Below are 24,366 nucleotides of genomic sequence, written 5' to 3' on the forward strand. Positions count from 1 at the left end.
CCTGTCTTTTGGGCAACTTTACCACTGGTAACCAAGATTGTATGGTCTCTACTAATCACTTTCCCATATCACATTATGCTTTTCCATATGTTGTCGAATTCGAAGATGGTTCTTGTGGCAGAAATGCATGCAGAGCAGCTGAGCTTCTCCTGCTTTTCACCTTCTGCTCTTACTACCATCTTCTCTTTTGTCTCATTCCTATTACTGTTTTCTGCCGATGTATGATGCAGTAATACAAAATATGCTGCTGCTTTTTCAAGTTTTTTTGTACGTCCTTTTAAACAGAATGTTAGCTAATTCCTGTGTGTCTCATTAGTAGCATTTATGGACTTAAAACATCTTTCTCAGCAAATGTTTTCTCATTCTGCCCCTTTACTCATGCAGGAAACAGGCGAGCACTTGTAGATCAGAAATCTTCTGTTATAAAGCACAGCCCAACAGTGAAAAGGGAATCTCCTTCACCACAAGGACGAACCAGTAATTCCAGGTAAAAAAATGTAAAGCATAGTTTGGCAAGTAGCTTTTTTTTACATTGCCTAATTTCTGAAGCTTCTGCAACTACTACCTGCCTTCTCTGTTGAAGTCAGTTGCCTCGAAGAGAGAGAAAACAACCAAACAAGGAATGGGATCTTCTATTTTTAACTTTATGTCAACAGCTACTTGCTTCATTTTAAAAAATATATATATTTGCTATTCTTATAGACTGAGAATTTTACGATGTCTCCTAGAAGCCATAACGTGATAGCCACACAAACAGACAAATCATATGTCCCTAGCCGGCATTTCAAATCTTCTAGTGGAGTACCCCTCATCCCAGTAATCAAGTCCATCCATCTTGCTGCTAGTCATCATCTTTTCTGATTCTTTCTATCTTTCTTAGCACTGTAGACTTAAAAGAGCTAGGTCTTCTCATAATATGTCCAAATATCATAATCATCAGCCTGGTCATTTGTACTTCGAGCAAAATAGGTTTTCTCCAATTCAAAGTTTAGAATATTTTTGCTTCTTCAAAATACAGCTTACACTGTAATTGAATATTATAGCAAAAACTATTATCAGAATCTGCATGATTCTGATCTTTGTAGGAATAGATACGTCATGACATCTAAGTATCTTTTGCTATCCTACAGAGCGCTAATCTGCAGTGCATTTCTTAATTGCTGGTTTCTTTACTGAAAGAAAGGAAAGGAAAGAAAGAAAGAAAGAAAGGAAAGAAAGAAAGAAAGAAAGAAAGAAAGAAAGAAAGAAAGCATTGCCTTTTGAAGGGGTATTCTTTTGTTTTCTCCAATGTATACCTGAAACAGTATCCCTACTTCCTCATCCTTTTCATAAAACCAGCTTGAATGTCAAGCATCTTCTTTTCTGTGAAGGGCTCTAATATGTGGTTATATGCATTTATTTTTCTGGCATACAATAGTTTATATACCCCACTAACTCTCTTTGGTATTGGCATGCAGACTGATCTCTTCCAATCTATTGGCCATTGTATTGTTCTCCAGATTAGCTAGCATAGTTTGATTAGAAACTTTACGGTTTCTTTTTCTGTTGCTTGTCATACTCAAACAACTTCTGTAGCCTTCTGACCTCATAATGACTGGAATGCTGATCTGATTGCATATTCTAGCATTAGAGGTTTTATAAATAGGGAATATAATATAATGCAAACAAGTTGGCTTTGTTCTTCCACTTTAGCTTGACTTGGAATTTCAGCATGAACACTTTGTGACTGTTTCAGAGTTATTGATCACATCTTTACTCTCATTACAGCTCTTCCATTTCATTGTATCAGTACCATTGGTATTATATATTTTCAGGGGTGGGATTCAACCAGTGTTACTACTGGTGACTGAGTTTTGCTGTGCGCGTGTGTAAAAAACCTCTAGCTTTGCTGCCCAGACAGCTGAAAAGTGCTGCGTGCAGGTGCGCAGTGTTTGAAAAGCCACTTTTTTCCTGCTTTTTCAACCTCAGCTGTGCCACATAAAGCAGCTGAGGTTGAAAAAGCAGGAAATAAAGGACAGGTGAGAGCCCAGGCGGGTGGGAGGGCCAAACAGCAGCAAACACAGAACCAGTTGGGTGTCTGCTGCTCTTCAGAGCTACTGATTCTATAGAGTCAGGCAGAACCGGTAGCATCCCACCCCTGTATATTTTGCATTTTGTGTACACTACATGGTAATGTCCACATATACAGGTATTATTGTGATTGTTAGAAGACTGTTACCAACGAAGAAGTCACTACATTGGCAGAAGCCTATAAGTCATTCTCCTCCTTCATTTCTGTTTCTTAGACCGTGCAATTGAATTATATTTCCCTAGTTCCTATTTCCAATTTTAACATCCTAACATCCAATCACAAGCAGTATGTCTTTCTTGCAAATTTTGCAATTTTCAGATTAAACTTGACTGTAATTCTTGCAATCCTCCTGTTCTTCTGCATCAGTGGTTCAAGCACAAATTTGTATAACTAATTAAAGGGCTGTCCATGAAGACTAACTGATATTATTTTATCATTAATTACTTTGATTTGAGTTTTATATTTTATATTTGCATATCCTTCTTGACTTAGATATCTTCCTAAGTATCATAACATGTGAAATATAAATTTCTGGATATATGCTGTTTCAGAAGGATGGAACCTTAATTGTCAAACCTTCAACATTGTACAGATCAGGAAACAGATTCTACAAGAAAATTAGAACTAAGCTTCATTGACATATTAGTAGAATCTTGAAACTCTGCTTGTGTTTTTCTTCTCTTCCTCTTATATCTCAGTAAGTTACAGAGAAATCAGCCTCTTCTTAATAGCTAACTAATTCCTTTTCAGGGCTTTTACCCTTTTTGTAATGGCTTCTGAATATTTCCCTCAAGGCCTAATGTTACAATATTGGTTCTCATTAGTAGACATACTACTGCATTTTGTATTAGGCATATGCTTCATCCAACAAATTACCATTTTCCTCTCTGAATATGATTACGTTATGGTCTATCCTTCACCACTAATAAGAATCTTTGCGCCTCTGAAATCTCTTCCTCCTTATTTAAGCCAACATTTTCTTTTTTCAAAAACAGCAACAATATATGTTTATTTTCTTTTTAAACAATTGATGCTTAAAGTTGCTACATAAAGCAAAATAATATATAATATGCTTTCAGTTCTTAAGTCTTGCAGTCCAAGGATATTAAGGAATGCTGTTACATATAAATAATAAAAAAGGCCTTTCTTTTAATAATAATATAGTGATACAAAAACTACAGAAATTTTGGGTTGAATTTTTTTTACTATATGCCTCTTATTCTTATAGTGAAAATCAGCAGTTCTTGAAAGAGGTGGTTCACAATGTCCTAGATGGACAAGGAATTGGTTGGCTAAACATGAAGCGAGTACGTCGGCTCTTGGAAAGTGAGCAACTCCGTATGTTTGTGTTAAGTAAGCTTAATCGCACTATCCAGTCAGAGGAGGATGCTCGACAGGATGTTGTCCAGGATGTGGTTAGTTTTATTTTTATTTTTCCCCCTCATCCATCTATGAATGAATTTTGCTGTGGATTTCTGTTCTGAAGCTTATTTAAGGTGCCTCACAAGGGAACTGCTACTATAAATCTTAAAATATGAAGAATAAAATAATACAAAGTAATGGAGAAAATTGCTTTCTGATAAAGCACTGTTAGTACCTTTGAATGAAATGTAGGTAATACTTGACCAAATGTTTTTTTTCCCTAAGAGCTGAACCTCAATATAGGTAGTCCTCAACTTATGACCACAATTGAGCCCAAAATTTATGTTCTTAAGTGAGAAATCTGTTAAATGAGTTTTGCCCCATTTTATGACTTTTCTTGACACATTTTAAGTGAACCACTGCAGTGTTTAAATTAGTAGCATGGCTGTTAAGTGAATCCAGCTTTCCCATTGACTTTACTTGTGAGAAGGTCGCAAAATGGGATCATGTGTACCCAGGTCACTGCAACTGTCATAAATTTGAGTCAATTGTCAAGCATCCAAATGTTAATCATGTGACCATGGGAATGCTGCCAGGGTCATAAGTGTGGGAAATGGTCATAAGTCACTTTTTCTGTGCCATTGTAAGTTGAAATGGTCACTAAATGAACTGTTGTAAGTCAAGGACTGCCTGTATGGTCAGCTTAACTGAGAAGTACTTTTTCCAACGGACTGTAGAAAATGGAGGCAGACTTGTCTATAAATGAGCTCATTTCACAGATACATTCATATGGGCAGAAGAATGCCCAGTGATATCACCAAGGGTTTAAGAAGCCAATACTAGAAGTAGGGATTAAAAAGTATTAACCAATTATTTAGTTTGAAGCACCTTAATTTGCATTCAGAAATTATTTGTTTATTTACATAGTTTCTCTGTTGCCAACTTTTGTAGATTTCCAGTCACTAAGAGGATTATAAAATATTATGAAATATAACAGATCCCTAGCACCATAAAACCTCCTTCTCATAACAGATCCTTTTCACCAGCTGTTAAAGTCTGAGTGGATCATATAGTTAGAGGAAATAGCCCAGTGGCTTGCTCCAGCTTTATGGTAGCAGATCTTTTTCAGTAGGTTTAGGGACAGTCCCACATAAAGCATATGACATGACTAGGATACAGATGATTGAGAAGAGTCCGAATTCTTAAGCTGAATGTGAACATAACATAGAGATCTACTAAATTTCCAGAGGCCTGCTGGATCCTTGAGTATTCAGACTAAGAATCAGTTGCTTTACAGAAAACATAATTCAATCAAAAATGAATATGGATCTCTAGGATTCTCAGATACAGCAGTAATATCTCTATCTTAATTATGTCTCGGTATAGTAAATTGTGTCTAATCCAATGCCCAAGGGCCCACATACATATATATGTATAGATGTGAGAATATATGTATAAACTTCAATGCCATTTTCAGGGATCCATTTTTAAGAGAAAGGAATGGAAACACCAGAGGTAGTGCTTAGTGGCTTAATGATGCTGGAGGTGGTTTCTGCTCCAGTGGTTTGAGTTCTAGTACTGCATGTCAGGGTGAATCCCATAACTCATCTCAGTCCACCTAAAAATATGAAAGCATGTTCTATGCAAGTAGATAAAATAGGTCCCACTTCACTGGGAAGATGAGCTGGTACTCCATGCAGGCAGTCAGATTCCTGTCCTCTGATCCTTCCCAGTTGCAGCATCTGGAAGGAGGGGGCCTTGGTTGCTGCTGCAGGAAGAGCCCCTTGTCTTTCTTTCTGATGTGAAGCTTGCCCTCTTATGGCACACCATGGGAAACACACAAGAGTTGCCTACAACAGAGCTGGTATCTTGGCAGCCAAACCACTACTCTGCAATTGCTAAATGCCATGTGATAACAACAACAATAATAGTGGAACTGCAAAAAACTGCGCTACTCGGAACATAGTACATTTTAAGAAAATACTTGGTTGATACCTAGGATACTGCAGCAACCCATATTAACCATCAGCACCAGTCAATGATATTTGTGATACATTTTTAAATGTTCAGTTGATTGAGTTTCATGTTTAATGAATAAAAGAGATAATAATAGAAACACTATAATACAATACCCAGTTTAAGAGTATATTGTGTCCTCCAGAGATGCTATTAAGAAATTTAGAAAATACTTAGCTGGATAGACTAATAATATATTATACCTTCCTTTGTTTTAAATTACATACAGCATTATTAAATGATAAAAAATAGAAACTAAAATGCAAGGGGATTGTGGTTTTTGGAATAATATCTTGGAAGGTCTGTGGAATTAGCTTCTGATTTAAAAAAGCATTCTTACAGATGAACCTTTTTGTTTTAGGAGATTAACCGAAAGGTTTATAAAGGAATGCTGGATTTACTAAAATGTACAGTATCAAGCCTTGAGCAGTCATATGCAAATGCTGGACTTGGAGGCATGGCAAGTGTGTTTGGCTTACTAGAAATAGCCTATACTCATTACTATAACAAAGGTAAGACAATACTAAAAATGGGTGTATAAATACTATAAATACTGTGAAAAGCCTTACGTGGCAGAACTAAATCTAGCCTGCCACAGTCAATAATTGTATGGAGTTTATCTTCAAGTAGAGGCTATAAAGTAATTGTAACCATTGTTAGAATGTATCAGTTATAAAATATCTTTGTTTTGTTGGTTTAAAAAAATATTTGTGTGAACGATTGAGAGAAACAGGCAGGAAAAAACAGACATTGTCCTTCCCTCAAGAAGTAAAGTGAGGCCTCTGCAAAAAATAGTATTAGATCCCTAAGTTGGTGTTTATCCTCATTCATACTTCTGGTATTCAGTCAAGAGGTATGATGTTAAAGGTGAAGTGTAGCTGTAGTAAATCTAAGTTAATGATTCTCAAATCTAGATAAATTACCTCAGATTGAGTTGGGAAGCATTGACTTTTTGATTCATTTTGTTCAAAATGCACATTCCACTAAGTCATTTTATTAGCAAATCAGCATTAAGCTGATCATTACCACTAAAATAAGTGAAAAAAAAGTATGTTTCAGTTGCATTGCTTATGAAGCAGAGTCGGGAATGATTAAACTGTTATGAATGCAATATACTTCCTTCAACCTGGTTTATTGCATGAATTGGTCAAGGGAAAAAGGATCACAAAACAGGTGGAGCTTTTATGTTGTTTCTTCTCTGTAATCTGGCTACGTTCAGGGAGATGGGAGGTGATAGGAAAACCAGAAGTTTTCAGTCAATTGCATTGATTACATTGAATCAATTCTAATGTAAAATATAGGAATGAAACATATTTGACTTCCTAATTAAGTCTTTATTCATTGTCTTCAATCAGTCATTGTCTGGTTAAAACAATGAATAACCATTTGGTTATTTATTTATGCATACACAGTGCATAAATGGTGGCTGGTCTGAAGAGAGTTGAAGAGCTGGTCTGAAATTATAGACATTAGTGATTTATTCAAGATGGGTGTTCCTAGAAGACTGTGGATTAGAGTTTTGTGCATGCATTTGGAAGGGTGCTTTGCAAAAGATATTGTTTGATTAAACAGTAAAAGCATTAGAGCAGGGGTCCCCAACTTCTGGTCTATTATTATTTTACTGGGCCCGGTAGGCCAAAAACTCTGTGATGCAAACAAGTGAAGCCCCATTGATGAGATGCAGACAGCATGCAAAACCACATCTCCTCCGGTCCACAGAAAAACTTCTCCCTATAGAACCAGTCCCTGGTACCCAAAAGGTTGGGGGCCACTACATTAGAGCAACCTGCAAAAAGTTGCTCAGTTTTCAGGTGGTTTGTACAGGTCTACTCCATACCTATTTGAGAAGCTGGAAATGCACAGAAATGATTGAATTAAACAAACCTATATTCATATTTCTTGTTTACCTTTTCATTAACAGACATCCCATATTTAAATGTCACTTACTTCTGCAAGTGGTTGACACTGACACATATACATCTCTTTTATTATATGAAACAAGACTTCCATCAGTAGTGGCCTGATTGGTAAGGAAGAATCCTATAACAGGGCATTGCTTTAAATAGAGTTTCATAACAATTGACATATAGAATACATATGTATTCTTCTGCATACAAGCCAACAATGATTTTAAGATGTCTAATCTAATTCTAACACAACATGTAAGTTCCAATATAGAATCTATGTGCTCCCAAAAGTCTCATTGTCATTACTAACTGGATGAAATGGTGCATCATAAGGCAACAATTTTTGGGCCTAGATACCCCAAATAGGCTAACTTTTAGAACATGTCCAAAATCCAGGGTCCATGACACCTGAGGGAGTAAAATTTGGGAAATTTGTGGCTGCTTCAGTGCTATTGTGCTGCTACTCTGGTCATGTAATCTTCAGGTTCAATAATTTGTGACAATTTCCCAGACAGTCTTACAATCCCTTGCTCTTATTAGGCAGCAGCTACTTACCTTCCCGCTGGAAAGGGAAGGGAGGGAGGGAGAAACAGGAAGAAACCTCTGCATATCTTCCCTGCCAGCCTCCTATGACTTGTGCCACCTCTCCTTACCTGGCCAGCACTGACCTCTCATGTGGCTTCCTAACCAATGCAGCACCTCTTGTGTACCCCCTCCCGCGACTTGCTGAATAGCATCGGCAAATAACATTTTCTTGACTTGATACTACAGAAGTTTAGCAAGAGTTTTTCATTGCAAGGTCATCATAAGGATACTTGTTAGACGAGAACTTTTCTTTAACTGGAAAAAAAACATGAAGTCACAATTTGATAGCCAGCTAAATTCATCTTAGAGGGGACCATCTTTAAAATAACCAAGTTTCAGTATATTAGATTATGTATCTATATTTTGTAAATTTCTCTTTAACTGCTGATGATTTCTAGCTTTGAGGGTATTTTTCATGATTATAAAGAATTAACACCATTAACACTAATCAAGCCTTTCTCTCATTCCTTCTTATTCCTTCTTTCAATGGTTGTCGGCATATTTACTTGGGTTTTTTTTTTTTTTTGGCTGCTTATCTCTCTGTGTTCCTTTCTTTTAAAGAGCCTGAAAAAAGAAAGCGAAGCCCAACAGATGGAGCAATCACTCCGGTTAGCAAAGATCCTATTTTAGCCAGGAGGGTGGAACCGAAACCCAAGGTGCAACTACAAGTACATCAGCTCATGCCAAGGGCAGCAGGCCCCTCAGGGAAAGGGCCAAGGGAGTTTGACACAAGGAGTTTAAAGGAGGAAAATTTTGTAGCTTCTATTGGTGTGTATTTAAATATGCGTGGAATGCAGGAAAGTGATTGTGCATTGGCATTAGAATCTACTTGCATCTTTCCCATTAAAACATGATTCCCTCCATTGCTCTAGTGATGCGCTTCACTCTCACTCAGTTTGCAAAGACTAGTCATATATTTTCTTCTCCCATTTTGAACAAGAATCAACTCAACATTTTGGATGAGTTAATTTCTTTCTTTCTTTTTTTAAATAAGACTATTATATGATACTGACATCACAGACTTTAATTATATCTGGTTGAGTTACTATAAGCAAATTGGCTGGCTGTTCTTTAATGGGATGTTTCTTGGAAGTGCATACGCAAAGGATTGGCTGATTTATAGATAAATGCAGATAATTATTTTACAGTCCGATCGATCCATTTTTATTTATAAGTCCCACTGAGCTCTTGGGACTCAGTGCTATGTATATATGATATAAATAGATTAAAGTTATGTACATTTGGACTCGTGTATTCCTATCTCATTATTTTCCTTTTTTTCAAGAAAATTACATTTAATGCTTTATCCTCTTAGATATTATAAGAAACAAATTATTATGCCAAAATACATACAGTAACATAGAACTCTGAGAAATATAATTGCATTAGGTTTGGAATTACTGCACTATCCAGGCTGAAAAACACCTAGCCAGTTTTCTGAATGATTGTTTCTTCATTCGTTCTGAATTGTTAGGTTTAAATTTTTGCCATTCAGGATTTTTTTTTTTAAAAAAATCAGATTTAGAAGGGTTGTAGCAGAAATAACCATCTATGTATAGAGGAAACAAATTTTTCAATCTCAAGTCACTACAGAAAGATTAAATATTTTTTGCAACTTTGTTATGTAACTTTTTTCCTCTATTCATCTGCTCTAATTTGAGTTAATAACTACTGAATCCTATACCAATTTGCAGATAAAACTATCAGTGACAGTAAGTAAGGAAATATGAACAGCTCTTCTATGTTTGTCTAATACTAGACAAATCAGTGAAGATGGGGGTTCATTTTCAATGTAATATGAATAAATAACTTAATAAAAGTTGCTGTTATAGTAATTATTACATTATAGTAAAAACTATTGCCATATTTAGTTGTTCATCTACCAGATATACTACTGGGGAAATGGATTTGATAAGTTGTAGATTGTTCTATCATTGTTTCATCACAGAAATCCCACTCTCTTTAACCTTCAATAACTTCTAAATCAACTTCTTCTATTTGTTTTCCCATGTTCTCTTTTTTTTAAAATTGCAGAATAGTAAGAAATAATTCAACCCACTAGTTCAAATCTTTTTATTTTTTATCTTTTTGGTAAGAGATAGGTTTGCAGCTTCCTCTATACAGTACGTTTCCTAGCTTCTACTTCTTTCCATAAATTATGCTTTCAAGTTAAATGTTGAGCTTAATTTTCTAGCAAGTTGATTTGATATTACGCCACGAAGCCAGTACCTAGAAGTGCCTGACATTTTTTTTCAATGCAGAAATGCAAACCTAAAATGGTTTCTTTGTTTGCTATATGGATTGCATTTTTACCTAATTCCAAAATGCTTGTACTCTAAACAAATATTGCTCTTTTTATATAGATCTCTCTCAGAATATCCTTTTTTAATACTGCTGAGAGAGTACTGTGAATTGGTTAAATTGGAGGGTGGGAAGTATTGGAACAGACTAAACATGTATGAAAAAAAGTGTGTTGGCTAGAGGTATTATTTTGGAGACAGAAGTAATTTGAATATTAAGCATAAAGAGCTTGCCAAAATCTTTTTATAATATGTAATTTCTGTGAAGTCAGATGACATCAGGTGGGTGAGTCTCACAGTTATTTTATTTTTCTCAGCCACCAAAATGCATGTCATTCTTTTTAAAAATATTTCTTTATTAAGGTAATGGAGGGCTCTGCTCCTGATCTAGCGGAAGAAGAATTATTTCTTCACACGCCAGTTTTCATTAATCTCTGTTTTGGCAGTGCAGGGTTGGGTGGCTTACTTTTGTCTTTTTTTTCCCCATTTCCACCTCTGATCAGCATCTGATACTTCTTCTGTCTTTCTCTCCTGCTTGCATTGCATCTTGAGTAGAATTGTGGAACAAGCACCAGGAAGTGACAAAACAAAAAGCTTTGGAAAAACTGAGTAAGGAAAATGATAAAAGGACAGAAACATAATATTCCCCATAGCCTCCCCATAACTGCCAACTCCTTAAGCTTTTGATTGATCACCCATGTCACATGAGCCATAGGACGGACCAAGGAGGTCATTTAATAAAGAAACATAGTGTTGAGTTACCTCAAAGAGCCCTTTCCTGTATGAGGAGAGAGGAAAAATACTTGTTCTGGCTGAGTTTCAAATCCTTCCTTACCACTGAATTTATTTTTAGAAGATTCTGATGAGTTTCTCTGTTATGAAGGCATGCTATAGCTGCTGCAACATTTTCATTGAAATAATGTGTGGAGAGATTGTTGTCCTATTTCTTCAGCAAAAGGAGTTTGTAAGGTCCAATCCATAATCTATCCATAGGTTAACCATCAATTACTTGAGGTTAAAATAACTGTGGGAGATTAACTTTTAATGGAAGACAAGACTTATATATTGTTTTTTTTAAACTCTAGTTCTTTATTGCCATGTTTAGGAAACAGCCAATCCCAACTGAAATCTTCTGATATGATCTCTAGATTTGAGTTAGATATATTCATAAGCATGCACAAATATAAAATACATAAATGTTCATATACACACTACTGATTTTAAGTAAGTACTAATTAGGAACAAAAGTATGGCATTTTTCTCTATAGAAAATGGGAGGGAAATTAAAGAAGAAATATGTTGTTAGGAAAATATTAAATACTGTTTTCTTCTTCTATGGAGTGCCCTTTCCTGCCAACATTGTGTAAAAGAGAATATTGATGTTTTGCTGCATGCATCTGTTATATAATGAAGTTTGCCCATGCTATTTCACTAATTAAATTAAGTTTTGGTTAGATCTTGAAAATAATTTCACTGTTTAATTAGTTACAGAAAATTTAGTCCTTTAGGGATAAAAATTGCATTCGATTTTTGTTTGTGTACCAAAAGCTATACTTAAAAAGTAGTTTCAGTTAGCATCAAGAAGATATCTGATAATATGTAATAAATTAGTGATCCACCAAAATACTTGCAGAAAAAGACATGAAAGTACTCTCATATACAGTTTTGCTGCACTACACATACTGTATGCTTTTTTTGAAATGAAAACTAGCATTTTAAATTGATTTAAAGTGGTTTGCAGTTTGTTTGCTGCTGAATTTCAATGGCAAACAAATAGGCTCTGGAACTTAACCAAAATTTCAAAAAAGAACACATCTAGTCCACTGGCCATGGGTTGTTTGAGTTATATGAGCCCAATGCAAACTATTATAAATGTATATTACCATAGACTATCACTTGTTTTGTGATAGTGACACGTGATCTACCTGGGAGAGTCAACTGCAGTCCCACTAAATCTCCTGGACCACTTGGCAGCTTTTTATTCCACCAGGTTTTATAACTTAATGGATTGTCTTGCAGGACTGGGACTTATGAGACCAGTTTGCAGTGGTTCTTATTCTTTTGGACCTGTAGCTAAAATGTAGCACTGAGAACTATAGTTTGACATCTGTACAATTAACCAACAGTGTCTGCAAACAGCGTTTCATCTTGTCACCTGCTGTTTATAGCTAGATGAAACCATCTGGAACTTTAGAGTGGGATGGCAACAGCATTTCTGCTATTCCTTCCCATTCAACTTCAAAAAAGCAAACAGTATCACTGAATGTTCTCTAACTTCATAATAACTGGAGCAAAAATAACAAGTTGACATTAAATACAGAGAAGACAGAGGGACTGTTAGTACCTAGGAAACTTTAGGAGTGAATTTGAATACATTTAAAACAACAACATGATCCTCGCTGTTACTCGATTCACAGATGGTAGCTGTGGCTAGCAGGATATACACCAGTAGTGATTGATAATCTGTGTCAGATTTGACATCAGTTATCCATGCTTGGATTACATATCACCTTGATTATTATAATGCACTGTAAATGGAGGTTAGGAGTGGTCTTTGAGGTAAAATCTGGCAACTAGGTTGGTAAACGGTGCAATGGCTGGGTTATGTAAGGATTATGCTGAAAGTTCCTACCCTGGATGCCAGTTGCTCACTGGGCACAATTTGTAATTAACCTCCGTAGTTATAAATGGCTTAGGGACTTGATGTTGGATGGACTGGCTCTCTTTTCAAACTTGTGTGGGCAGTAAAAACTGCTACAGTGGTGCTTTTAAATATCATCCTTTCCAATTCTGTTGAGTCAACAGAATTTTAGCAGAGCTTATAACAAAAACAGCAGACTTTGCTTACCAATGGGTCCCAGATGTAAAATGTTTAAATGCACTTTAAAGCTCAACAGCAAGGGCATAACTTACACCAGGTTCCCCAACCTCTGGTCCGTGGACCGGCACCGGTTCACGGCATGCTAGAAACCACTCCACACAAACAAATGGAATCCCATCTGCAGGATGCAGGCAGTATGCTAAACCATGCCCCCTCCAGTCCATGAAAAAACATCTCTCTAAAGAACTGGTCCCTGGTGCCCAAAAGCTTGGGGGCCACTGACTTTCACAAAGGCACATATGTAACAAGTGAATCAAATCAACTTTGCTTGCATACATCCTGAAAACCATTGACATTATTTATGAAATACAGGAATACATAAACATCCTTTTTCATTACCTAGTTGAAAATTACAATAGCATAGCATACATACATCACATGAACTTTAAGTGCAAAACAGCCATGTTTTGTTCTAAGTCAGAAAGAAAACTTTCAGATATATGCATATTTTGTTTTGTGCTTAGAACACACAAATGGCTATTTCAGTAATGAAACTTGAGGATAAAATAACCTTTTTTCAAAAAGGTAAACTGACGACAATGCTCCCTACTAGATATTCTTTCCCCTCTGGATGCTCCCTGGATATTCCCTTATACATCATCTATTTGTTTATGTTTTGGGGAGCCAAAAAGCATCCTTTGAATTAAAGCCTGGTACTAGATCAATGAATCATTTTTATTTTCTAAGTGTTACTGTAGGGCCTACAGTGGTACTAAAAAGACATTTTTGTAAATAAAGGTAATTCGAGCATTATGTTTTATAATGCATTAGCTTTCCATGCATTGTAATACAAATTTAGAGATAATATTGAAAATATTAGAGAGAAATAATATTGAAAAATAAGGGGAACCAAGAAGCCTATATTTCTAGGAAGGTGAGTATTCATTGACCATTAGCAAGACAAGTATTCACAAATTGATCAGTGCTCATAGGCTCCATGTTAGGAACTCCTGATTAATAATAATAAAATATCACTACTAAATACTACAAATGCAGAGCCTGTAAATTTATGTTTGAATAGTAGCATTTAATCACAATATCCATTTGACTGTAAGGAAGCTGGATCATATACTGTATATCATATATTAAAAAGAAAATTAAGAAATATGAAGACAGTTGAGCTTTTCCCCCCCTTACTCTAATAAACAGGCCAAAAATTGTGTTTTATTGAAATGGCTCTAAAAATTAAATTTTCAGGGGGCCATTGGTGTGCAGAGAAATTAACTATGTACTTTAAATATTGTATACTGCTTTCACATCATACTATAATACAGTATTCTCTGGATGGATATTCAGGGGTAATTACAGAGCTTAGTAAGGTTTACTCCAAGATAGATGCATCTAAGATTGCTCGCTTGATTTTTGTAGTATATAAGTCTCCTTCTGTTCTCTAAAGTTAATCTATTTGCCTTCTGCGAATAAATATTTCAAACATGGTCATCCTAATCAAATAGAATTCAATTTACTTTGATTAAAACTTGTTCTCGCAATTGGTGTTTACCTTTGGTTAACCAAGTGCTTACAGATGTTTTGATTTTATTGTTATGTGTGCACAATGCACAAGTGTTCATACAATTGATTGAAACACAAGTGGTAGTATATATTTTAGATAATTTATAAATCAATTCTCTGCTCATAGCCTTTCATTTCTAGGAGTATTAAGGACAGCAAGAACCCTATTAGTCAAATAATTTCATTATAATTAGAAATCTACATTTTCTACCATTAGTAATTTATCAGCTATTCTATAAATTACCTCATGTTCATGTTTAGCCATCTTTGTATATAAAAGATTATTTTTGAATGATTAAATGATTTTTTAAAGTTTACTGCAAAACACATGTCGGTTAAGAGTATAATTATCTGAAGTAGGTCCTGTGGTTTTTTTGCTCCTCCATTTTCCTTAATTTCCTGTAAAGCAACCAGAGACATCTATTAGCAACCATGCTTGGAAATACATTTTGAATCACAGAAGCCAACATTTACAAACTTCTGTCAATTACTTTTTGAGTGCTTTAAAATATACTCAATCCAAAGCATTTTGAAGAAATCTCCTGGGAGCATGTACAATTACATAGCACAGGGGTGTCAAACTCCTGGCCTGCAAGCCGGATGCATCATGTGCTGGCTATGCCCACACCCGATTTAATGAAGGGGAAAAAAGTCCCAATACGTCACTTTGCCGTTGTGACAACGCGAGTTTGATACCCCTGCAGTTTGGATTAACTAGTTTACTGTTTTTGAATAATAGATCATCCTGGAAGTCTATACTAAGTGCCCTTCTATTCCAGAACACATTAGCTATTATTTGTGTTTCACATTCTTGTTCCCTATTTTTCTCTTTCCCTCTCCCCTTCTCTTGATACTATCTGCTAATAGGTATCTGGTATAACTCCACTCACACTTTTAATTCCCAACTCACACTATTTAGTGGTATGCAAGGTATTTCTTGACTGTGCACCTAGTGTTGCCAGATGACATTTCATGTATTTGTCCTGTAATTAAAAGACAAAAAAAAACCCTCCAAATGCTGGTCTTGTGTCCCCGTTATGGAACAGTTGGCAGATATGGCTATGGCAGAAGCATTGTGCTCAGTCTCTTCCCCCTTCTGAAATCTTAATGGTGAACCTGTGTAGTCTGTAATATATTTTTCTCCTGCCTCCTTACTCCCATTGCACAGTGTTTTCCAAACCATTCCCAATTCTCTCTCCTTTCATCCATTTTCTAACATTTCATCAGAAAAAGAGTTTTTATTTTTTTTAAAAAAAATGAACTGCATGCATCTCTTCGGCTTTTATATTATTTATAAAGAGAATGGGATAATCAGTGCATGTCATGTCAATTGCTGATACGTACACTCTTACCATTTTTACTTTTGTTATTACAAACTCTGGAGAGCCATTTATTTCACTCTTTCAGTGCTCTGTAATTTTTCCTTTGAAGTTCATGTTTTATTTTTATGACACACAAATTATTGATTATTGCTTTTTGGGTGGGTTGGTTAGTTTTGCCACTTGCTAGTGAGACAACTGGAATGAAAATCAATGTATTGCACAGTGTAAAAATTGTCAAACAGTAAGAAAGACTTCTTTCTAAAAAGCAACAGGCATGGAACCAGTCTTGCATACAAAAGGTAAAGGTATGGCTTTCCAGAGTAATGTGATAACTGTCTGGCATGCTTTGTATTAATTTGAATATGTTTGATGCCTGCTTTGTTTTCTTCCTTTCCTAGTAATAATTGTTTAAGACAATTTCTCTATTTCTCAGGTGCAGTGACATTTGGACAAAATAGTTGGCTGTGAAAAACTGAGCTACATTATTAATCCATGGTATTGAAAAAATAGGGAAGAAGAAGATTCTATGGGTCCCCTTTGGACTACCCATTGATAGCTCCAGTTTTCTGCCCTGTAATTCTTTTATTTTTCCTTGTCATATTAATAGGATTGTTTATTTTGCTTCGATTAGGGTCAGAAAGTACAAAACACTTCTTCGACTTGGGAGAGACAGATGAGAAGAAATCCCAGATTAGTGCTGACAGTGGTCTAAGCTTAACCTCCAGCTCTCAGGTAAGTGTAGCTGTTCACTTTGGAATGGGCACGTTGCTAAAAACTTGTCACCTTGTAAAAGAATCTGTGGGCATGATAGTTTCGTGAAATATGCATATGCCTTTTTCAACCATTCTAATTTTGTAAATATTCGGGCAGGTGAAAAATTGTCCCAACTATCCCCAACTCCCAAAGACCACCTTGACTTAACCTACAAACAGAAACAGGATTATCTAATGTGTATTATTTTGCTTCCTGTCAATTCATGATTTCAGAAGAGTGATCTGGACTCTGTGGCAAGTGTGGGGCCTGCTGTTATGATCCGAAGCACCAGCCAAGATTCTGAAGTTAGCACAGTGGTAGGGCATGCCAAAATGAAATGTCTGGGTTTGATTTTAGCAGTTATTTTCTAGACTTTCTTGTCTATGTGTATTTTTTTTTCTAATCCTATAAATTACAGGTGCTGTGCATATGCTTTTGGTTACACTTTCTCCTTAATTTTCTATATTTTTATTTGAGATTGTACTGTAGTTGAGGACATGTCCTTTTCAAAAGGCACGAGTGCCTGATTCATCCCTATAATTTTACAATAAGTTGTCATATATTCCTTTTATGTTTAGATTGATTATTTATGATCTTAAATGCATTGAGAAATATAGTATACATTTGTTCATATCCTGTTTTACAACAATTCTGACCTTTTTTGAAATAAATATATTGAAGATTATATTATAAAACCAATACAAAGCATACATAATGCATAATATAAAATATGCGTTAAAATAGAATAAAAAGCAGAAAGAAAAGGGAAAAAAGACTCCTTCAATCAAGTATAGTCATTTCTATCTTAATCAGCAAAAGTCCATTAAATGTTATCAGAAATAACATTACTGTAACAAACCATATCTACTAAAGTGATTTGAATCATTCCTTTTATATTTATATCTTCTTTTCTGCTTTCAACATATTTTCCTTATTTTTTCTCTTCAAATAAACACGTTAAAACAGCTAGTATTGATGATGTTACTTAGTTGGGATGATGAAATGTCTACAGAAAAATCAACAACCAAGTTCAGAGAGCATTAGGGGTTCATTTCAACTCTGAGCTACAAATATTCTTTATTTAATTTAATTTAAAACATTCGGTCTAATCAGCAAAAATCTATTAAATATTATCAAAAATAACAATCTATTTTAATCTTTCCTCAGGAAGGATTCTTTTAAGATTTCTAGCTCTTAATCTGTTTAAAACTTTTTAAAACCAACACTAATAATCCTTTTACGATGTTATTCCAGTTTTGTTTTGTTTTTTACATATCTTTAAACTTGTAGCTAGTCATTAAAAAAAAAAGATTGAAGAAAATTTATCCAGTGAATTCAATAAAACTTGCCATTCTGATGTTTCTTAATCTTTAAGCAGCAGTAAAAAAAATAAATTTATTTAATTAAAAAGTGCACCTAGACCACATTAACAGTTATAAGCTTGATGGAATTCTGCGACTCCTAACTGATCAAAAATGTTCTTTCCTGCCAGCTATTCCCACAGAAAAAGCCACCTGTTCATGTTACATTGTGCAATCTCTTCTTTTTGCACAGAAATTCTGACAATCAGGATCTGGCATTCAGCTGTAACATTGTCCCTCTATTTAGGGGCATCAGTTCACCATACTTCTCAGTAGAAATTTGACAATTCTGACCTTATAATTTTGTTTGCAGAGGATGTGCAGCTCTAAATTAGAGATTATTAAACTCAATGATATGACTCTCATTAAGTGTTGTACGTCATGATTCTTGATTCTTAACAAATGTACCTTTTCTTTATGTATACGGAGAGTATTTACACCAAGACAAATTCCTTGTGTGTCCAATCACACTTGACCAATAAAGTATTCTATTCTATTCTATTCTATTCTATTCTATTCTATTCTATTCTATTCTATTCTATTCTAAAGATTTATTAAATTAAATTAACCTCTAAATTATCTATAAATTAGCCACAGAGAAAGAGTTACTCCAATAGTGAGATGGGCACCAAATAAATTTAATAAATAAATTTAATAATAAATGTAAAGGAAAATAAGAACAGGATTATAGAACAACTCTACCAATCAGGCTAGATAGAAGTTTATCTAGAGAATGCTTCAATAGGCTTTCAAGATTCTACTTTCTGTTTCATTATCTTATTAATACTAAAGATCTTTCCAGAAATCCAGATAGTTTTGTTTCCTGAGTTCGTTACAATTGTAGGGCTTGACAAAATCTAATGTATTGTTAAAAATTCAGTGAATATATTAATGGTAAAATGAAGGCCAAGATTCTGGATTTTTTGTAGTTTTTGAATAAGTAACATTAGGACTTAAACCAAAAGCCATTTGTCCTTATACATATTGGACCCATATTCCCAGTATGGATCCCATGGTAACATATCTCCAAGAACACCCACTATCTTCCCATTTTATTTTTAATTCATATAGTAGAATGTTGAGATTTTGTTACCTTTGAATGATGCTATAAATGCATCTTATCTTTGCAGTATATTGAGCAATCAATAGATAGACTGTTTGTTTGTTTCCTTCTTCAGGTGAGCAACAGCTCTGGTGAAACGCTTGGAGCAGATAGTGACCTGAGCAGCAATGCTGGCGATGGTCTTGGTGGAGAGATTAGTGGAAATTTAACAGGATCACGAGGCACCGTCTCAGACAGTGAAATTGAAACAAATTCTGCTACCAGTGCTATATTTGTAAGAATAGACTTCATTTCTTAGGTGTTCTGGTGTTGGGGTTGTTTACCGCTATTACCTTCTGGAAGAAAACTTTGTTAATGATTCATAATGATGAGCTGCTAATCTAAATGTGGTTGCCAATTTATCTGCTCAGTATATACAGTATATTTCCAATTTACTATACATCCATGCCCTTCAAAGTTCACCGCAAACACAAATCAACAAATGATAAGTGCACAAGTGTTCTACATAGTATGAGCATGTTTAAATATGTATTTTAACTAACAGAATTTGAGAAGTGGTTATGCTTTTTCTTATGTCCTTTGCACTTTAAATTATTTATCTCCTCAGTAGAATTACTAATTCATTTTAAGAACCATCTTGTTAATTAGCTACATAATAAGAATTTTCTGTCCTATTTTTGCTTTTATAAAAGGGTAAATCTCAAAGTATGAAAAAAGCAATCAAAGATAATAAATGCAGCAGGCCTGGAAGAGTTCCAGAAGATGCAAGTCAACGAGTTTATCTCTTTGAGGGTCTACTTGGTAAGAATAAAATTTTAGTTTCATGTATTCTCTAGTCTTTAGATCTTTTCAAAATAAAACTGAGCAATGATATGAAACTACCATGAATTCTCTATAACAGTGATGGCAAACCTATGCCATGCATGCTGGAAGTGGCACGCAGAGCCGTCACCCAATGTTCCTCTGGTTCCGGCGCCGCGGCCAGCTGATCTTCATGCATGCGGAAGTACAGGAAACTGGAAGAGCAGCTGCCCAGTGTGCATGCGTGCATAGGGAGGCTGCTCTTCTGGTTTCCGGTGCACACATGCGCATTGGCCACCTGGTCTTCCGGTTTCTGGCACACATGTATATGCAATGACCAGCTGGCTGGTGTGCATGCGTGCACTGGAAACTGGAAGATCATCTTTCTGGTGCACACATGCACACCAGGTGGCTGCTTTTCAGGTTTCTGGCACAAATGCGCACGCTCCTGTTTCAGCACTTGGTGCCAAAAAGGTTCACCAACCCTAGTCTATAATGTCTGAATTCTCTGACATACAGTATTACATATAAATTGTAGCTTCATTGTATTCCTCAAAGCATTATCACTTTCTTTCAAATACTGGATTGTTCATTTATTCTATGCTCTATGCAGGGTGACTTCAACATTGTAATTAGCTTACAGTACATGTTTATCTGATCTGAGCAAATAGGTTATTATATTTATCTGAAAAGAAGAAGACCACAAATTTAAGATGATCACCCACAAAAGAAGAGGAGACAAAAAAGAAAAAAAAACGAGGTTTAGAGAAGGTTCAATTCACTAAGCAAAGAACTCTCCCCTCCTGAAGTAGATCAATCCTCAAGCCATCTCTGATCACATGACCCTGGGACATTGCAACTGACATAAATATGAACCAGTTGCCAAGTGTCTAATTAACAGAGTTGGAAGGGATGATCAGCAGTCATGTTTGTGGCCCTTGGATTTCTTGCTATTCATTTGCTTTTAAAAGCTTGTTAATCACTCCTTACCCTTGATTGGAAAGTCAAAAAGATCACTTTTTAACAACCTAAGTTTGACTTGGATGATAGATTACTGTCTAAAAAGGCATAAACTTTCATGAACTGATTTTTTGCCATCATAGACTAATACAGTTCTTCTTCTACAATATTTACTATCCATAAAATTTCATGAAGAAACCTTCATCCTGTAGTGGATTAACAATAACAACAATAATGACTATATTTATGATTTAAACCAATTTTGATTGAGGATACTTAGAAACTGTTAAATTCTGAGATGTATATTTAAAAGTACTATCTTGAAATATTATTACGAAGTCTAGCATTGATCATTATATGCTCGTATTAACTCCTTACCTATTTTAACTGTATTTTGAAATATTTCTTGCAATAAAACAGATTGACCTGTCTCATTGACCCTTATTAAATGCTTAGATTTGTCATTTTTTTGTTCTCTCTTGCTGCCATGTTGCTGCTTGCTTGGAATTGTAAAGGGAGGGATAAAGGATCTGTCTGGGACCAGTTAGAGGATGCTGCCATGGAAACCTTCTCTATGAGTAATCATTTCTTCTTTCTGCTTTTCTGTGTGCATTAAAAAGATCTTGAATGTATGGCTTTTCCTTGTTTCTGACTTCTAGAAGAGTTTCATTTAGGAATATTGGTAGAATGATATGCGCTTTAGGAATAACTTATGAAGTAAAATCAGAAATAGCATATTTAGTGGCACAGAATAAGAAAATATCTGGTTTAATCATATTTTATTATTTGTGGGGGGAAATTGTTTATATGACTCTGTCTTATAAAAATATGAAATCTATGGTTAACAAAAACAATGCTGTCTAGGTAAAGAGCGTTCAACTCTGTGGGATCAGATGCAGTTCTGGGAAGATGCTTTTCTGGATGCTGTGATGTTAGAAAGAGAAGGGATGGGAATGGATCAGGGGCCTCAAGAGATGATTGACAGGTAAAGTGTAGATCTCTCCACAATTTCTCTCTGCAATGTGTAAGTTATAACTAAACCTTAAATGTACTTTCTGATTTTTGTTTGAAGATGCTTTGTTTCTCATCCAAAAATCTTCTTCAGCTTTTCTTCAAAGAATAACCAGAAAGTCCAGTTGCCTCTTGTAAAAGCACCTTTGGGGCAATTGCTACTTATGTGTAAAATTTTCTCCTTCATAAGTTGTTTTCTGTCTTTGCTCATCTTAAATGTAGAGGCTATTAAGGGAAATATTTTTATGTTGAGTAAATTTTAAGTATGAAACCTTGAGACGAATCTTTAAAACAAAAAAGAAAAATAGCAGGGCAGTGTATAGGATCTTGTGATCGGTGATTAAATGTTCACTGTTGGCTTCAGTTAATATTTTTTTTTTCCTGTAGATATTTTTCTTTAGGAGAACATGACCGAAAACGTTTAGAAGATGATGAAGACCGTTTGTTGGCTACTTTGCTTCACAATATGATTGCATACATGATTATGATGAAGGTGCTTTTTTGTTTTTGCATTTTAGATTGGGTCTTGTGATGGGTAATTCTATAATTGTCTCTGCATGATACAGACTGCACTCTTTGAAGTAAGGTGTTAAGGATCAACTTTTCTCATTCTAGTTGCTAAGTGTCAATATGCTTAGGCTTCACTTTCTTTTGGGCTAACTGGAATGGGAGGGAGAGGAGAATCTCTGAGAGAAATATTTCTCCCAGAGATATTTAGATGCTGCTCAAAATGCTTCAGGATTGTGATAGATTATAGAAATATTAATTAATTACAGCAAAACGAAAAGATGCCCTATTCATCTGTATGATTTGATCTATTTGTCTTTGCTCCCAGAACCACCTTTGGAAATGCCTGGATGGAGCACATTTCATTTCTTTGAGTTATTTAAAATTGTGCTGGAAGGATAATAAGGCAGGCAGATGAGAGGACAGTGTATATGTCAGATGTGTGAACACATATTCAGGGACAATCTAATATTAGCGGCTGGTATAACAAGCTGTCAAGCGTTTTTGTTTCATTAAAAGTCTTGAAAATTATTAAAACCTTCAACTTGAACTGGTGTGTTCTTGGGCATATTTATGTAGTTTTCTTAATAGCAATATGGAAATGGTTTGTCATTGTGCTCTTTCGGGATTTTTCTAAGCTTATTTATTTATAAGATTTATACCCTGCCACAATGGTCAACAATACCAAAAATACATCAGAAGATACATTAAAAGCCCAACTATATAATGCCTGGTGTTAAACCCCCAAAGCCCCCCCAAAAGCTCAGCTTTGAATTTTTTCCAGAAAGAAGGTAATTATATTGATAAGCCAACCTCCAAAGCAGTGTTTCTTGACATCAGCAGCATCTTTAAGATGTGTGGAGTCCAACTCTCAGAATTTCTGGGATTCTGGGAGTTGAAATCCACACATTTTAATAACGTTGGAGGTTGAGAAATACTGTTCCAAAGGAAGACCATTTTAGTAATCTAATAATGCTTCATGGTTTCAGCCCTCCTGGGATCCCCTGAGATCCCCCTTCTCCCAGCATGATTGAAGTGGTTTAGTTAATTCTAATGGAGGGATGCAGTCCTGCAGGTAACTCAATACCAAGCCATAAAAGATATAGTTAAGACCAGCAGGTTAAATCAGTGGTCGCTAACTGCTGAGCCATGGACCACAAGTGGTCCATGAGAAAATTTTAGTAGTCCGCAGAGAAATGTCTCCCCCAAACCGCCCAAAGCAATTAATCCAGGCTGCGCGGGAACACAAAGCTGCGCTGTCCACATGGCCCACCCACCCACTGGCCCCCACCCACTGGCCCCCACCCTTAGGCTGAGTGCAAACCTTACCTTGAATAGAGCCACGTAAGCTGGCTGGAAGGTAAGACCAGTGGTGGGGAAGGGAAATCCACCCTGGGATGTTTGCTGACATTAGTGGGAAAGTCAGTCCCATATTCCAGGATGACCAAAGGGCCAATCCTGTGACTACTGCAGCTCTGGAATATGGGACCAACTTTCCCACCAATGTCAGCAAGCCACCGTCAATCAAAATTCATATTAGTGGTCTGTGGGATTTAAAATTATGAGTTGGGGGTTCCTGAGGTCCAAAAGATTGGTGACCCCTGGTTTAAATTACACCCAGACCTTAATAGGAAGCGAGTGCAAGACTTGCAGGTGTAATGAATGCCCATTGACAACAATGTATGATTACTCTGGCCACTGCATTTTGCCTAGATAGAAGCTTTCAGGTGGTCATTAAGGTCAGCCCCATGTAGAGTGTGTTGAAGTAGTCTAATTGGATTAGACCATTTGGCTGATGATTAAACAACCTCCCTGTCTAATCAATAGCCATAGCATTCCCTAGAAGTTTCCCATCCCTAGAAGCAGAGATGGTATTAGGCAGGTTCTGATCAGTTCTGGAGAATCAGTAGCAGAAATTTTGAGTAGTTCAGAGAACTGGCAAATACCATCTCTG

The 24,366-nt window shown here is 35.7% G+C and overlaps 1 protein-coding gene across 50 annotated transcripts in view; it reads left to right on the forward strand.

The window, feature by feature from the left end:
- Positions 1-24,366, forward strand: part of MADD (MAP kinase activating death domain) — a 93,999-nt gene that overhangs the window by 39,782 nt on the left and 29,851 nt on the right. For 8 of the 50 annotated variants that reach the window (XM_087921457.1, XM_087921456.1, XM_087921462.1 and 5 more), the window contains 12 exons: positions 385-487; positions 3,300-3,486; positions 5,811-5,961; positions 8,503-8,709; positions 10,797-10,850; positions 16,588-16,688; positions 16,943-17,026; positions 19,249-19,407; positions 19,826-19,934; positions 21,410-21,472; positions 21,759-21,879; positions 22,293-22,398. In XM_087921457.1, the coding sequence (XP_087777583.1) occupies positions 385-487; positions 3,300-3,486; positions 5,811-5,961; positions 8,503-8,709; positions 10,797-10,850; positions 16,588-16,688; positions 16,943-17,026; positions 19,249-19,407; positions 19,826-19,934; positions 21,410-21,472; positions 21,759-21,879; positions 22,293-22,398 (1,445 nt within the window). The remainder of the gene's footprint in view (positions 1-384; positions 488-3,299; positions 3,487-5,810; positions 5,962-8,502; positions 8,710-10,796; positions 10,851-16,587; positions 16,689-16,942; positions 17,027-19,248; positions 19,408-19,825; positions 19,935-21,409; positions 21,473-21,758; positions 21,880-22,292; positions 22,399-24,366) is intronic. The other 42 variants (XM_087921458.1, XM_087921460.1, XM_087921470.1 and 39 more) reach the window with 12 other exon arrangements.

The sequence above is a fragment of the Pseudonaja textilis genome, chromosome 1 (genome assembly GCF_049901715.1).
Source record: "Pseudonaja textilis isolate UNSWEBS1 chromosome 1, rPseTex1.2, whole genome shotgun sequence".
Lineage (NCBI taxonomy): Eukaryota > Metazoa > Chordata > Lepidosauria > Squamata > Elapidae > Pseudonaja > Pseudonaja textilis.